Consider the following 11,038-nt stretch of genomic DNA (forward strand, 5'->3'; position numbering starts at 1 on the left):
TGGATTCCGAACCACCGGAAGTGCGTATAAACACTTCGAATCGAGAGAAATCTCGTTGACAGAGATGCATCTCGGTGAGCTATCAGCTCGTCAGAAGGAGAGCGACCCGTAAAAATCCGAACACACTTTTGTCCGGATTCGAACCTGGATTNTTGTGGTTACTAAGTCCCGCACAAACCAACTGAGCCATAAGCCGCTCCGTGTAACCATCGTAAATCAAACTAACAAATATCGACTCTAGTAACCTTGAATATTTATAAATATCAATTTCTAGTAATCTTGAGTATTTATAAATTACCAATGAGTTTACAATTTTCAAAGATTTTTTTTTTTGACAATTGCAATAAACAATCTCGATGGTTACGAAGGAGAAGTGACAGAACAAGATGCGTACGCCACATTGTGATTAAAAATAAAATTAGATTAAAAGAATATCGATGTATCTGTATGTGAATTCGAAGTTACACGGCGTTACAGAGAGTTAAATAGTTACGCGAGAGTTCAAAGAGTTTTTAAGAACAATATCCTCCCAATGGAGTAAATCTCACATTCTTCGCGTAACGAAGAGACTATAAATTAGTCGGTGTGCCGCAAATAATAATAAGCAATTTGTCAGTGAACTAAATTCGGAGCGGCGCGTGCATAAACGGGTTTGCTCGGTTTTCCCCTTTCGGAAATTACATCACGGCTCTTCTGTTAAACGAATTACCTTTCCGGGATTAAAGCGAAGACGAGCGATCCGTCACGGATGTTATCTGACAAATTCGTCATGCGAAATCCGGCGAATACCCGAACTTACACGTTGACGGATCAAAAAAAAAAATCTCAAGAAAAATCTCTAACGCCGATAATACACGAGACGTGTTATTTAGCGCCGGTTTCCATGTGATGTGTGTTAAGCCAAACGTGATTTTCCCGTCTAACGAGATTATTGTCGTGTGAAACGAGGTAGTCGAGCGGGAAATCCACGCTACTTGCGCTCGAGTACGAGTGACATTATTATACAGCGTTACTCGTTTCGTCGTTTATTTCCGACGAGCTACAATTTCGGAGATACGTTGGTTGGTCTTTGCGAAGAGGTGACGGTCAATTAGAGACGAGAGAAATGAAAATTAACGTAAATGAACGGCTGATGATTCTCGCGCGCGCGCACACGTTTTCCGCGAAATTGCATGAATTCTACTCGGAACTTACTGGGCGCTACGTTACTTCCCTCGGAAACGTATCCGGACGTATATACATATATACATTCCCACGAGAGCGTAAGGCACTTTTGCACAGTGCGAATCATAAGTTTTCCCCACCGGGTCAAGTGGGATAATTGAAATTGGATTACGTGGGCGAGAGAGAGAGGCGTGCGGCGATAGCTCGGCTAGTTATTGTGTGATTATTTTTCGAAATCGATTCCGATGGGAGTAATTTCAATTGTTGTTGTTCCATCGCGACAAAGAGAAGATAAGAGGGGAGGGGAAGAGGAAACGAGAATTTCGATCAAAGTCAATTCCAAAAAAATTTGCACAACGCGGAAAAAAAAAGAAGTTGCTTTAATTGAAGTCGACGTCTACTGCCGACGAAAATAAATAGTTTCGTTCAATTGCGCGCACGATTAATGTAATATCTCGATTCTTAAAGCGACTATCTGTTTGATAATATTGACGTTGGATATATATATTTCAATTAAAATCGATGCTGTTGATTTAACGTCTCATTTTTCTTCCCGCGTGCTTTCTCCGCGACACTCATCGTCGAAAGTTTCGTCGAACAAACAACTTAAATTATTAAACGCATTTTTTCGTTCGCAAAACTGTTTTTCCATTTTGATTGATGTTTTATTATACAACAGAGAGAAGGAGAAACAATTTGGATCAAAGTCAATTCTGATAAAAATTTAGCACAGTAGCTACTCTGTCGTCGCGACAATTAGCGAAAATTTCGTCGAATAAACGATCGAATTATTAAACTTTTCGTCTGCAAAATTATTTTTGTAATTTTATATTTTGATTGTTGTTCTATTGCGAGAAAAAGAAGAAACAATTTCGATCAAAGTCAATTCAAAAAATTCGCAGCAAACAGCTTGCCGCAAAAATTTCGTCGAATAAACAATTTAATGATTGAACGCATTTTTCGTTCGGAAAATTGTTTTTTGCATTTTGATTATTGTTCTATTGTGTACAGAGAGAGAAAGAGAGAGAAACAATTTGGATCGAAATCAATTCCAAGAATGTGCGCAACGATCTACTCCTGTTGCCGCGATGATAATCGACAAAAATTTCGCCGAATAAACAATTTAATTATTAAACGCGTTTTTTTTTTGCAAAAAACGTTTCGTTCATCACATGTGCTTTCTGTCTACATTACATTCTCAGTTTGACCGATATTGATGCGTGGTTTTAAACGAAAACCCACTCGACTTCATCCGGAAGATTATGTAACAGCTGCGCTTTGACAAATGCGCGTCTTACACAAATGGTTATTCCGTTCGCAAACGTGCACGTGTGATGGCTCGTAATATTTCTCGTAAGACAAACTGTACCGACGCGCGAGATAAATTCACGATCATGCGCGATCATTGTAAACGCTCCGTTAACCGTTTTGTTTACGATTTTCTCACTCGCGTGGAATGCGAAATAGATTTCGAATCCCGATTTATAACATTCCGAGGAATTGAGATCGTCGAGAACAATTCGCGCGTTTATCATCCGGGTAAGACCTCGTCGCCGAAGATTTAATCAAAAAAGAGGCGTTTACACGCGCCAAAAAAAAAAAAAAAACAATAGTCGGAAAAAACACGCGAGATGTTTCTCCAACAGAGAGCAATGAGAAAAAAAAACTCACCGTTGAAGAGACAAGAACGGAGAGATGCGAATACGTCGGATATTGCTTCTTCCTCGAAATCCGTTCCTGCACGTCCGACCGCTCTTATGTGAGATCGCAACTTCTCCTTTCGATTCCCTCGTGTCCCCTCGCGACTCCCTCGTAATGGTCGTCGTCGGTGGCGGTGAAAGGGACGATGAAACTTCACAATGCGGGGCGTCATCAGCGCGAGACTTATGAAGGATAAGTTGTTGAGACCTGCGGAAGCCGAGTCCTACTTAGGATTTACACCGGGTTTTCTCTCTCTCTCTCTCTCTCTCTCTCTCTCTCTCTCTCTCTCTCTCTCTCTCTTTCTCTTTCTCTTTTTCTAGAAATGACGCCCGTTTGATTCTTTACAACGAGAGCTCGTACATCTTTCTTTCAGCGAGGGAGCTCGATTATTGATTTCTCGTGCGAGGCAAAAGTTTTATTATTTATTACATCAGAAGTTTTTCATCTACCGAACGGGAAGTCATTCTTTATAACAGGCGCGCGTTAATGCGCGTAAAATTAGGAAGACTATAGCTTTCTTACATCTATGTATGTGTATTCTCTATCGGCGCGTTAAATCGTAATTTACCTTCGTGTACTCTTCTTCAGATTATATAAATTACAACGTCGTTGCAACGTCAGCGATAGGCCGGTTTTGTTTTTTTTTCAAGATCTACGACGCGCGATCGTAATTAAATCCGCGATACGAACACACAATCGAACGCAATCGAACGCAATCGAACTCGCCGTCATGGCTCCCGCGAAATGGCGCGAACTCGACGCGCGCGCCAAAATCGCGCAACACTCGCCATCTGGCGTTGAACGGCCCGAACCGACTGAGCGATGTTACCAACACCGAGTTAACGACCGCGTTCGGCAAAACAGCTATTTCAGTAACAATCGAACGTGATTGGAACGCTCTCACGTTTAGAGACAACAAATCAAGAGTCGAGAGTTGACGAGACAACTTGGTTGTTTTGCTGAACGCGATCATTGGTGAAAAACAAATAATAAATTTTGATTCGCTCAAGAAGAGAGAAAAACTGGTTGATAAATTTAAAATCAAATAAAATCATTGATAATTGAATAAAGTTGCAAATTAAATGAAATCAATGAAATTAAATGAAATTGTTGATCAAGTCAACGTCGAGTGTTGACAACTGAGCAGTTTTTTGCTGAACGCGATCATCATTGATAAAAAATGAATGATAACTCGAAATTTGGATTTGGCAAGAAAAAAACAAGAGAACATGAAGGAAAATTACTGGTTGATAATCTGAAATCCAAATAAAATCGATAATATCGTGTCATTTAATTTCAAGTGATAGTTTAAAGTGTATCACTTCACAACATACAAAATACTTTCAATATATTGTTATATAATCCGTGTGAATAAAAAATTGTTTATCGAAATAAACAAGCCTGGTTACATGTTTCGCATATTCCATTCCATTGTTGCTATTTATTACACGGTGAGAATAATCGTCACCTTTCAAGCGCTCAATAAACAAAAAAAAAAACAATCTTTCGTATATAGCTCAATAGGTTTTATTATCACATTTATACTGCGTCATTTTGTTAATAGAGCCATTACGCTTTGAGAGCGTCAACTTCTCTCAGCGGATACACGGACAGATTTTTCTTGTACTCCGGGATGTTCATGATGTAGTTGGAATCTGTCAATTCTTTTCTCTCAATATGTTGCTGAACATCGGCTGTGAAAGTTAGAGAATATTCCTTCGCCGCCTTCCCCTCTTCCTCGGTATCTGCAATAACGTGCAAAATAATTCATATCTTATTTCTTTTTTTTTTATTTTCTATTTCTTTTCCTATTTTTTTATTTTTTATGTATATGTCCTAGTGAGAAAAAAGATAGTTTTTTTTTCAATTTACTCCTCCTATTTTTTTATGACTTTATATATCGCTCCATGACATTCACTCACATTTATGTGGAAAACCTAACCTAACCTAACCTAACAGAAAGATTAACGCGAAAACGCAAACGCTTGTAAAAGGGGCACTTGCTGGTGTCATAAAATATTTTACCATTTGCCTCGACGTCCACTCTGCTCTTGGGATCCGTTCCCACCACGTGCACGCTCAATTTCCGGAAATTGCCACCGTTTCGGGTGTGCTGCGCGACCCACTGTCTCAGCTCGTCGAGATTTATGTGCTCTATCGCGAGCACTTCTCTCTCGAGTCTGTCGAATTTGTACTGTCGCGTCGTGATCTCCGCCCAGTTCCTGTTAACTTCCTCTTCCAGATCAATATCGGCGCACTGCTTTGTCTTCCTCAGCGCGTCCTTGATATTGTCCAATTCCGTCTCCGAGGTTTTCTCCAGGAAATTGTTGAGCGAATTCAAGAACTCCTCGATTCGTTGATCCACGTGCTCGGTTGTGTACTTGTCCGCCTGAATGTGAATCGTAACAGTATATCCCAATATGCCATTGTAATCTTTGACGGAGCAAGAGACATCATAGCCAAGTTGCTCCTGAGTTCTGAGTTGATTGAACAACGGTTCCTCCATTATCATCTGCAAATGGCAAAGGCGGTTGAAAATATCGCGAGAAGCACTTGTTTCTCGTTATAGCTTTCTGTGTTGAAGCAATTCAAAATTGCAAAACAAACAAACATTTACCATCAACAGGTCGACCAGCACCGACACTTTGATCGACTCGGCCCCGATTTGATAATAATTCATCACTACGGAATTCACATCGGTTACATTGATGTTTTTCACTTTGCAATAGTGCGTGCCCAGAGGTATCTTCATGATTCTCGTCTTTGGCATCGCGTCGAACGGCAGCGATTTGGTGTTCAGCCTTTCGATAAACTCCCGAACATTGCTCAACACGGCGTCCGCCGTCATGTTGCCTTGCACGAGGCACTGGACGTATAGTTGGTCGGTGAAACTCTTGATAAAGCGGTGAAACATTTCGAAATCGACGCGTCGCAGAGCAGCGTGCAAGTCAACGTACGTGTAATACGTGTGCTTAAGTATACTCGCTCTCACGTCCCTATAAAAATATGTTAATCGATAAAAATACGCGTAAAATTTATTTTACAATAGAATCATATTGATTCCTAAAATAATCAGAAGTAAATATTTAATAAAGGACAGTACTGTGCGAGTTTTCCAGCTTTTATGAACGTGTTGTAATACGTCTTGAGCAGATACTCTTTGGCGACTTCGAAAAGCTTGACCAACTCCTCCCTGTCAACGTTCTCATAGTCCGCTATGTATTTTGCAATGATCATTAACACGAGCTGAAATACGAAAAAGAATATTGAAGCGCGTGTCCACAAACTCAACATTTCAAATTGCACTTACCGGCAATTTCTTGTCGAATCCATTAATTTTTATCGTAATACCCTTGTCGCCGTCATTGATCGTGTAATCAAGCCCAGCTGCCGTAGCCGGGTAAAGTTCTTCCGCTGACAACAGTTTCAATATACTGACGTATAACGCCATAATGGCCGCACTGAAACGACAATCGTGTGAAAAACTGTTCGCGTGTGAATGTAACAAACACATAATTTAATAGATTTTATTGTTGCATCCTACATGTTGTTACTTACTTCTCCAGCGTTTCGTAGCCCAGCGCGGAAACAAGATGGAAATTCATGTAACAATCCGGCAAACGGAACTTGGGATCCGGACGATACCAAATCTCGGATATATTGTCGCAGTGTATCATGACGGGGTATCTCGAACAGTCCGCCGGTAACGTTATCAGAGAAAAATCGTCAGTGAGGAACTGATTAGGCGCGGGCAAATGAAAATCGTCGCGTATGAGTATGTTTCTCCAGGTTTCGATACGTTCCTTCGGAATCTCGGTGTCCGTGTACTTGGTCTTGAACCAGGGCTCGGTCTTGTCCAAGCTCTCCTCACTGAACTTGCCGTTCGAGATCATGATATTCACATTGTCCGGCGTCAAGTAGTCCAGACAGTGCTGTATAGCCTCCGGATTGTATTCGAAGTAAAGCTCGCTTCCGGTAATGTACTCACGCGGCGGATAGAAATGCATGCTCTCGCACAAGTCCTCCACGTAATCCGCCGATTCCTCTTCGTTGGCGAATCTAAAAGGACAGATCTCACGTGCAACTCGACAATGTCTGGCAATAATTTTTTTCTTACAAAATTAATTCACTTTTTGTACTACTTTTTCCGTAATTTTTTTTTTTTTAATCAAAAATTACCTTCTTTACCTAAAATCATTCTCTTCCATTTGATGAAGCTCGTCGTAAATTCTTTTCTGCGGACCCTCGCGCTTCACCATATTAACGAAGGAGAATATCGCGTCCAGGACTTCGTCCAAGTGCTCGTATCCTTTGTCCGTTAGATTTATGATGAGTCTCAACAACGAGTACATGGAGTTGTGCTCGAAACCAATCTCGGGATTACCGCTGCATATTTCAAAACCCCACGTCTTCTTACGCAAATAACTAATCAGAGATCCTTTGCCTTCGTGTCCGAGAATCCACGAGATATATCGATACGGTTTACTCTTATAGTAATCCAGTAGCGGAGGCAGTGCCCACGTTAATTGTAACTAAGCGGAAGATTTCATAATTTTACATTTCTTTGCACAATATACAAAGCGGATTACTTATTTACGCAATTTGCAACGTACGTGGCTGCAATCTTTGACTGGTTTAACTCTGTATATTCTTCGAAAAGCCGAAGTATCGAAAGAACTGCTGCCTTTGAAATCGGTAAAATCGTCAGGTACCAACTCGTTGTTCGGCACATCAGTGAAACACGTCGTGACGTACTTTTCCAGGGTATCTAGCGGCAATCTCGCCTGATACAGACGTACATGTCATGATCAATTATTCAATGACAGAAGACGCACATTCATCTTCTGCGTACCTGTATAGCCAACTTCATTCTATGAGCGCTATAATGGCGCTCTCTAAACTTGTGCAGCTCTTCGTACAGCTTGTCCTCGTTCACGTTATCGCGCAACGTCACCAGATTACCCCAAACAAACTTGGTGGCCGGATGACCGTTACGCGCGAAACTGCAGAACAATTGCTCTCTCCTGTTCTCGTCGCGAGGTGAGGCCAACTGAAATTCTACACAAGCAAGACAGATCAAGATAATGCAAGCTCCACAAAAACGGAGCTATTACTCTACTATATACCGCTCTCCACAGCTTCTCGTTCGCGCGTGATGGCGTCTTTCTTCATCAGAGGTTTAATAAAAAATTGAGCAAAACGATCAAGAGCCGGAAGCAGATGCTTCTCCTGAACGTCGAAATAAAACGTTGTGTGCTCACAATCTGTGGAGGCATTGGAATAGCCACCATGTTTGCTAATGAACGCGTCAAAATCGTTTTCCTACGAATTATACAATAATTGGATACATTTTTTTTACGTGATCCAACATATATCTTTTACAATTATCGAAAGTCTCATACTTCTGGATATTTTTCTGATCCCATAAAGACCATATGTTCGAGAAAGTGTGCCATGCCTGGAACCTCTTCTGGATCACTAAAACTGCCTACTCCTACACATAAGCCACAAGCTGCCTAATCAAAAAAAAAACCTATTTACAACCTACAGTCATGTAGTTTAAAGCTGTTTCGTATAAATTCACAGACATCTAACAGTTCAATTTAATTGAAGTTAATGTCATTGCCATAAGACAAACTCTGAAACTGTCCCATACTTTTTTTGCATCTCTCTTGACGCGTTTTGTTCTTGAAGCATTATAATCCTCAGATCTTTCACTATCTGAATCTTCCTCATCGTCATCATAGTCTTCATCATCATCCTCGCTGCTCTCATCATTTTCATCACTTTCATCTTCACTCTCATCTTTTGTTGTAATCAACAACAAAGAATAAATGTTACATCTTCATAATTTATCATTGAAGTGATTTTGTATCTTTATAATTTATCACTAGAGTAATTATTTTTATGAAAAATACAAGTCAGTTAATACATATACATTAAATTTGCTGTTGCAATTCAGAGCTATTAATAATTTCCTTATTTTGTACAAGTTGTTTTATTATATGATTATTTATTATGTACAGTATTTCCCAAATATTATCTTATATATTAAAATAATCAGATCTTCTCACCTTCATCCTGGTCATCTTCATCTTGAGCACATGACTCTTTTGAATGCATATCAGATATTAGCAATGCTGTCATTGCATTTCGCAATCTGATGACTCTAAATTTAACATCAGACACAAAGTGTGAGAATTTAGATAAATTTTGATAGAGTTTTGCAGGTAGTAAATAATATTTTGTACAAAAGTGTGTGTTTACACACACACACACAAAACTCTCTACAATTAAAATATACAGATAAACAACTGTGACTTTGTGTCTAACCTATACTCCTTTTTGTCATTTTCCGATTTCACTGGTGTGTCCAAATATTCGACCTTGAAATTCTCGTTGTCGCTCATCGAGCACTTTGTTTCCGGTATCCCGTCGGACTTGAGATCAGACTGAGCGGAGGAGTGCGATCCGCTCTTGACACCCGCGACGACATCCTGACCCGTTTTCGTTTTCCTTTCCGGCGGATTTTGCGTGTTCTTCGGCATTTTGTTCGACAAAAACACGTGGTTAGTTATGCGTCGTCTGAAGATCGGGTAAAGACGGAATGCACGTACTACTTGCACGGAAATGATGCGTGTCAGGAGTAGCGCGTATCTGTTCACATATCCGTACATCATATGCTTATCTCGTGAATTATCTCGTTATCGAATTTGAAGAATACAAATTGTTTTTAATATCTTGCATATTTTCAAACTGTTTGAGATTGTAATAACAAGATCATTTATTTTCCGATCGGACTTACCGTTCACATTAATGTTTTTAACGCAATCTGATCGATTACAATCGTTCTGTCCGCACAGGAAATAAATATCTTTCGTGAGAAATCTTTCAGAAATTCAGAAAACGACGATTGTACGGAACAGTCGGCGTCCACTTTTATTTTCAGGCGTCCAATCACTCAAATCCAAACAATTTTTGTGTAAATTTTTATATTACATGCGGCCTAACTGGGTCAACTACCTAAATGACAATCATGGTCTCCGTCCCGTTGTGAGGTTAGGGCAGCAGAACAAAAAAAACCCGACGAGAACGTTCAATGTGCAATAAACACAGTGTATATACGTTTTCGAACGTACGAAAACTAATTTCCGAATGTAAACATTTGCATTCGTTCCAAATATCAATTTCTTTTATTCAGAAATTTTTCTATCTGTATCATCAGCTGATCATCTGTTTATATCTTGTCTCGCTTTCCTGACAGTTCCGTTCTTCTGCTTCCGATGGCGCATGTTGTATTACATTCACGTCGAAATATACACCGCGAATCGCATTGATTTTAAAAAGACAAACGTAATAAAACAAACGTTTGATTGTTTGATCGAAAAGGAAAATAAGCAATCGCGATCCTAAATAAACGTTAACGAATATATAACTTTGACTCTGCAAATTTCTTTGAAATAAAACGACAGTAAAACTTAGCAAAACGCGAACAATATTAAAAATATATTCATCTCTTCGCGAGCGCGAGTACAAGTTACAATAACAACGTACTTGCAAAAACATTGAGAATTTTCTGACCTTTATAACAATTTATACAACATATAGTATTGATACGAGATATTTTTCCGTCAAACATTTATTTTACATTGATTATTCGAATATAGAGAGATATCATTTTATATCGCGATCCTCCGAGTTCGTGCGTTTTATCGTCGCGACTGACCGACAAAGAAATAAATTTAATGTTAGCAGAAAATTTACTGGATTATGTAAAACAAGACAGAGAACGAAAATTTAATAAATGTTACAATTAATACGCCTGTGAAAAATAAGCGTTACGTTCAACTCAAGTGCTTTTCCGACTGACGAGTTTTTTTGTTGTTTTGACGCTAGAGAAACCACTCAACCCTTACTGCGCACCTGTGGGCCCGCGACGCTAAGGAAAATCCAAAAGCGCAGAAGCGCGTAGTGGGTGCGTGCGCAGTGAAAAATTCTACTGCGCTACTCACAGCGCAGCGCGTAGCCTCAGATCTCGTCGATCTTTCAAGTGTGACGGACGTGTTGTGCGCGATTCAAAATTTTTTCTTTTTTATTATAATAAGTTCGCACGCAATTTCGTACAGACTACAGAATACATAAGTACAGAATACATAAGTGAATTTCTTCGTAA

The 11,038-nt window shown here is 39.7% G+C and overlaps 2 protein-coding genes across 2 annotated transcripts in view; both read right to left on the minus strand.

Moving 5' to 3' along the window:
* LOC109860273 (sodium channel protein 60E-like) overlaps positions 1–2,898 on the minus strand; it is an 84,649-nt gene extending 81,751 nt beyond the window's left edge. The window contains exon 1 of the mRNA XM_020439257.1: positions 2,836–2,898. The gene's annotated coding sequence lies outside the window, so the exon portion shown is untranslated. The remainder of the gene's footprint in view (positions 1–2,835) is intronic.
* A 1,234-nt stretch (positions 2,899–4,132) lies between these two features.
* Positions 4,133–9,988, minus strand: LOC109860275 (nardilysin-like). Its single transcript, XM_020439258.1, has 15 exons — positions 9,671–9,988; positions 9,199–9,522; positions 8,940–9,034; positions 8,522–8,670; positions 8,268–8,381; positions 7,992–8,187; positions 7,718–7,923; positions 7,479–7,649; positions 7,054–7,397; positions 6,424–6,924; positions 6,176–6,326; positions 5,969–6,111; positions 5,483–5,861; positions 4,891–5,377; positions 4,133–4,610 (listed from the first exon to the last, which is right to left on the minus strand). Exons 2-15 carry the CDS (start codon positions 9,411–9,413, stop codon positions 4,435–4,437), a joined length of 3,327 nt encoding a protein of 1,108 aa, XP_020294847.1. The 5' UTR covers positions 9,414–9,522; positions 9,671–9,988; the 3' UTR covers positions 4,133–4,434.
* Between the last annotated feature and the right edge of the window lie 1,050 nt (positions 9,989–11,038).

This window comes from Pseudomyrmex gracilis, unplaced genomic scaffold, assembly GCF_002006095.1.
Source record: "Pseudomyrmex gracilis isolate BER0280 unplaced genomic scaffold, ASM200609v1 scaffold_357, whole genome shotgun sequence".
NCBI lineage: Eukaryota > Metazoa > Arthropoda > Insecta > Hymenoptera > Formicidae > Pseudomyrmex > Pseudomyrmex gracilis.

Excerpts from the sequence above, each read along its gene's own strand:
- LOC109860275 (XM_020439258.1), bottom strand. The coding sequence starts at position 9,413 with ATGCCGAAGAACACGCAAAATCCGCCGGAAAGGAAAACGAAAACGGGT. Across the intron at positions 9,035-9,198 it reads AATGACAAAAAGGAGTATAG|AGTCATCAGATTGCGAAATG; the intron begins GTTAGACACAAA and ends TGTTAAATTTAG. Across the intron at positions 6,112-6,175 it reads GATTCGACAAGAAATTGCCG|CTCGTGTTAATGATCATTGC; the intron begins GTAAGTGCAATT and ends TTCGTATTTCAG.